Source organism: Seriola dumerili, unplaced genomic scaffold, assembly GCF_002260705.1.
Source record: "Seriola dumerili isolate Sdu_G_001 unplaced genomic scaffold, Sdu_1.0 BDQW01000432.1, whole genome shotgun sequence".
Classification (NCBI taxonomy): Eukaryota; Metazoa; Chordata; class Actinopteri; order Carangiformes; family Carangidae; genus Seriola; species Seriola dumerili.
Genome location: NW_019174687.1, coordinates 3,794,619 through 3,800,411, shown reverse-complemented (window position 1 = coordinate 3,800,411; position 5,793 = coordinate 3,794,619). Strand labels below are relative to the sequence as shown.

Below are 5,793 nucleotides of genomic sequence, written 5' to 3'. Positions count from 1 at the left end.
CCTCTCTTCTTGGTGCATAGAAAGTGTTTTTTCACACACGACAACACACTTTTGCTCATGCTAAGTTGAAGAACTCTCAGGACTCTTGATGATAAAGTTCACATTAGATGCATTTATGGGTTTGACACAGCCTAAAAAGGCTTAGAACCACTGTTAGATAACAAATTAGATCCACGGGTGTCAGAGACAGTTATTAATTCCTTCAGGTTTCTCACTACAACAGTATTATGTATAATATTTAGCAGATTTCCTCCAGAAATGGCGTGAAAGTTATAGCTAAATCTGTCTGAGCTCTACTAGATAATTAGTTGGCTATCAAGCTAAAAAAAAAAAAAAATGCTCAAATTAACGTGTATAACAATAAAAAGCCCCAAACTGTGAGCTCCATTTGTAATGTACATAATGTTCTTCTCCAGTCAAGAAAAGGATCATTTTTCTGCCACTGAAGTAAACATTCACATAATCAGTTACACAGTAACATCCCCATTAGTGAATTCTGGACATCTATTGTCAAGCATATTCAAAGCAAAGCGTTGCCCATTCATCTGCTCCCATTATGGTGGCATGCAGTCCCAGAATTCATGGCAGATACACTGGCAGAATCCGTAGACCATGATCATGACGAGGCTGGCGGGAACCAGGCTCACCAGCAGCACCCCGAGCGTTGTCCTCTGCATGATGAGCAGGTAAACCCCCATGGGCAGAGAGCTGAAGTACAGAAGCCCGAGCACCCACACCAGCGCCCGGGCCGACGTCTGGCACAGGAGGGCTGCACAGTTCCACACCGTCCACCTCTGCGTGATGGACGCCATGGAATCCAGACTGGAGGAGTGGTAGCCCCGGTTTGAGGCGTGAGGTCCACGTGGCTGGTGGTAAAGGTCCTGGTTTGATGCGGGCGCCGGTGGAGGCTCCATGATGGTGATGACCACAAAGTTAGGGGAGCCCCGGATGGAGGAGTAGGTAGTGGCTGAGGAAGTGGAGGAGGAAGGGGAAGGGGACATCACAGGTGCGTTACTACCCATCAGCGAGGTCAGGCGCCTGGGGCTGAGGAGTAGCTCCGTGGTCGCATCCTGGTGGAAGTGGAGGTTCCTCTGATTCCGGCTTTGGAGGGCCAGCGCCGCCACCAAATTGCAGTCATCCGGCAGACTGCTCACCGCCTCCCCTGGCAGTCTGGTGATGTAGCGGCAGAACGGGCACACCACGGCGTTGGGAGGCGACTCACCCAGGTCCAGGATCTTAGCGAGGCATTTGGCGCACAGACGGTGGCAGCACTCGAGCAACTTTGGCCTGCGACTCCCGAGGTTGTACGCACAGTAGCAGATCTTACACTCCAGCTCCTCAGTGCTCAGTATGTCCACGTGGCCACAGCCACCACCATCACCGCCACCATCCTCGGGGCTTTGCAGCTCAATCATCATCTTATCCCTGAGTTTTCTCCTGCCACAAGAACATCAGAAAAATCCAACCAAAAGCTCAGGTCCAGGCTCAGCTCCGAGGGACGTGGCAAGTTTCCCATAGATGGAGACGTTGATTATGGTCCACTCCACTGAAAGTCTGGGGTTCATTGTGGTTGTCCAACAGGCTCCTGCAGTGGGTGTGTGTGTGTGTGTGTTTTCGAGTGTGCGTGTGTGTGTGTGAGAGAGAGATTTGTGAGTTAATGCGGAAAGCACCTCGCAAGCTCTGGCCTCTGGGGTTCGCCTGCCTCTGAGCAGTTGGGGTAACTGAGCTTCGTTTGGGGCAGAAAGCCTTTCATGGGCCGCACGAAAAAAGAGAGAAAGTGAGAGAGATTGAAAGAAAGACACAGAGAGACAGAGAGAGAAAGAGGTGGGGAGGGGGAGGGATAAGGGGGGGTGAGAAAGGGAGAGAGATAACTGTTAACACAGCATTAGAAGAGAACAAACAGAGGCGAAGGGAAAACAAAGCAGAGCCTGTACAAACCAGAGCTGGAATTTTCGAGCCTGATCTTTTGTTGCTCAGTGAAATTCAGTCCAATTAGTGGCTGACACACACACACAAACACACAAACACACAAACACACATACACACACACACACACACACACACACACACACACAATGTCTTTAATATCTACGGTGCTGTGTTTATGGTGTGTGGGTGTGTGTGTTCAAGAAATCATGAATGAGTGTGTATCTGGAAGACTTTGTTTAGTGTGTGTGTGTGTGTGTGTGTGTGTGTGTGTGTGTGTGTGTGTGTGTGTGTATGTGTGTGTGTGTGTGTGTGTGCGCGCATGCACGTGCATGTGTGCGTGCACATGTGTGTGTGTGTGTTTGTCAAAGTATGCAAACTTGTTCATGCTGTGTGTACAAGTGCTCGCAGTAAATTAGTTTTTGTACATTTGTGTGTGTATTGACTGTTTGCATTGCACGCTTGAAAACCTATGAATTGAGTTTGACAGTGTGTGTGTGTGTGTGTGTGTGTGTGTGTGTGTGTGTGTGTGTGTGTGTGAATGTCTTCTCTGTGCAGTGTTTCATGTCACCCTGTTATTTGTCTTCATATGACAAATATTTGCAGCTAAATCAATTTACGACCCCCCTGCCCATATGCTTACGTTTATATTTTACATACATGATTTTTAAGTTTAAATTAAAAGATCATCAAATCATCAGCCCAACATCAAAAATCACACCAAAAAAACTTGCAGTGTATCTATAAGATTCAGACTTTTTAATTATGTCTATTAATAATCAAATTAGAAATACTTAAAGCAGCTATAATCAATAGTTTTATGATAACAATATATCAAATGATAATGTGTAAGGGATCACTCACAGTGATGAACCTTCACAGCTGAACCTGGAACTCCCCTTTTTTGGAGGCAGCAGGCAGATGTTTTCAGAGAAACAGCTGTAAAAAGTCACTGTCCACTACCTGCTCATATATCAATATGCATGTGGTGGATCACAGGACTCCAAATGATCACGTTGCTTCTCCACTACTTAAGAAGTGATGATATGTCCATGTTGTTTTCACAGCTTGTTGCAAGTCAGTTATTGTCTATCAAAAGAAATATTGACTGGGCTTTTAAAGCTCCATATTTTATATTTTCCTGTGTTTTATTTAAAGTATTGATGGATAAGAAGATATATTTGTGGTTTTAAGAACCAAAAACCATCTCAGTGTAGTTTTACATCTCCTCTCTCAGGCGTCTCTCTGGAGCTCTAGGGTCATCTATTTTGGTTAAGGTTAATATTCCAGCTGTAGCTACAGTGAGTAAATGTCTACAGAAAACTTTCTTACCTTTCAAAAACAGCTATTAAGCTGCATTGAGCCTGTGGATGTGAATATGTGTCAGAATTGGTGGCGAGTGTGGAGTGAAGGAGCGGCCCCAGCAGTGGAAAGTGGAGCAGGTCATTGTTGGAGATCACGGTCTGGCACTGAGCTCTGATCTTGATTCAGGTCCAGAACAGCGCGAGCGGCATGCAGCGCAAAATGGGTCATCATCTCTTTGTAGGTCTGACTTTCCCTGTCCCTCCACAAGACGGTTGCGTTCTGACTCCACCACGCGTGGCAAGAGGCCCAGTCTGCAGTCTGTCACACAGGCTGCATTCCTCCAGCTGCTTTTTTTGAGTGTTTAGTCCATAAAATGTCAAAAATACTGACTATTGCCTGTTACAAATCACAGCAGTCTTATTCAACGATCTCAAAGTTTATGTTTCACGGTGAGAATTTGATATAGTTGTGGAGTTTATAAGTTAATACTTGCTATAGACAGACAGAAGTTTTCTTTGTTCATTAGAGATTAATCATATTTGTATATCTGAAGTTGTACTGACCCCCTGTGGTCAAGGTTTTATTGGACAATGCAACTAACTGAATTTGTATCGTTGTTATCAGTGTTGTAGTTGAGTCACTAACCCTCAAGTCCGAGTCGAGTCTCAAGTCCCCAATGCTCTAGTCCAAGTCACAAAAAAAGAGTCCGAGTCAAGTTCCAGGATGGGCTCCTGTGCTATACATTAATAAAGGTCTACATTTAACACAAATGACACAGCTTTCACCATTTCATCACTGAATAATGTTACAGTATTAATATATCAATATCTTATGCCAAATTATTACAAATACACTAACAAAATAGTCAGAGTCTTTATCTCCAACCTCCCAATCAATGCTTGAGTCCAAGTCCGAGTCATCAGTGCTCAAGTCCAATCACATTTAGGAATCCTGTTTAAAGCTGCAGAAAGGGATTTTGACCCCTAGAGGGCAGAAAAACACCTCTGATTTGCTGATGTGCTCATGAAGTTGTTGCTGCAAACATGTTAAGCAGTTGCCTGTTTACAGTATCCACTAAGACCAGAGCGACATCACCTTTTTAAGTTTACGGTGTCATATTAGTGTTCATGGAAAAAGCTCCACAGAGCTGCAGTGGAGAATGTCGGTGGTTCGATCCTCGGCTCCTCCAGTCCACATGTCCAAGTTTTCATGGGCAAGACACTGAACCCCAAATTACCCTTGATGGCTGTTCCATCGGTGTATGAGTGTGTGTGATGTATGGGTGTGTTGTATATATGTGTATGTGTGTGAATGGGTGAATGTGGCATGTACTGTAAAGTGCTTTGAGTGGCCTGTAAGACTAGAAAAGCCATAGTAGTCTATTTACCATGATAACAGTTTAACACAAACAACTGATGTCAGACTAAATCTACAACACAGACACACATGCACACACACACACACACACACACACACACACACACACACACACACACACACACACCCACCTGACGTCAATGATTTAAACCACAACACAACAAGCAGCAGCTGAGGTGTGGAGCTGCGTCAGGTCAGACAGAAGTAGACTGAAAATGATAGGAAGTGGAGCGATTTTGTCTTTCACAGTAAAGACATAAAATAAATAAATAAAATACAAAAATGAAATTCAATGGAATTCCAGCAGTTACTATGTTATAGGCTTTCCTTACAGGTGCATCAACTGGTAACAATGAAACAATCTAACTTTAATACAAAACAAAATTCTCACCAGAATAATTAGTCACTGCCAAACGTTAAGGACCAAAAGCTGTGACTATAGTCATGAATTTTTTTTTTTTTTTTTACCTCAGGCCTGCATCAACTAATTTATGAAAATATATATAGCCTATAGTTTTGGACTAACAACACATCACATGTTTACTGTCTTTACAATGATATATTTCTTTAAGGTAATACAAATGATTTTATTCAGATTGAACTTGTATTTCTAATTTATCTTATTTATTTTAGATTCTGTTTCTATTCTTATTTTATTTCTTGATTACATTTTCCCCTTGTGCTGCTGTTCTTTTGTGCTGCTGTGTCAATTTGAATTTCCTCTACGGGGGATCAATAAAGGTAAGCTACATCTTATCTTAGATGATCTTATTTTAACTTTTATTGATCTCTACTGGGAACTGGTTCCCAACCTCTGTGACTTGTGTTCCCTTAAAATGAAGTGATGTCATGTTTGTCCCCTTTTCACAGGTTAAATATCTTTTAGTTGTCACTGGTTTAAAAAAAATCTCCACATATTGTGAATAGCTTCATTAAAGGCTTAAAGAAGGGAAAATGATCCAATATGGTAATTATAAAGTATATTGCGAATGCTATACATTTGTACTTTTACTTGAATGTTAGAGGTATTATGTTTAAACCACTAACTTAGCAAGTAGCTAGCAAGTAGCCCAATAAATCACAGTTCTCGTTGTGACTTTTATTTTGAAAACCTAAAATCGGAAATACGATCGTAAACTCTCCGGTTAACTTGACACCGATCTCTGCTGGAGGAGCGGAGCGGTA

At 42.7% G+C, this 5,793-nt stretch overlaps 1 protein-coding gene across 1 annotated transcript; it reads right to left on the bottom strand.

Moving 5' to 3' along the window:
• Positions 1–554: 554 nt before the first annotated feature.
• On the bottom strand, positions 555–1,418 carry rnf182 (ring finger protein 182). The gene has a single exon (XM_022761747.1). It carries the CDS (start codon positions 1,416–1,418, stop codon positions 555–557), a length of 864 nt encoding a protein of 287 aa, XP_022617468.1.
• Positions 1,419–5,793: the final 4,375 nt, after the last annotated feature.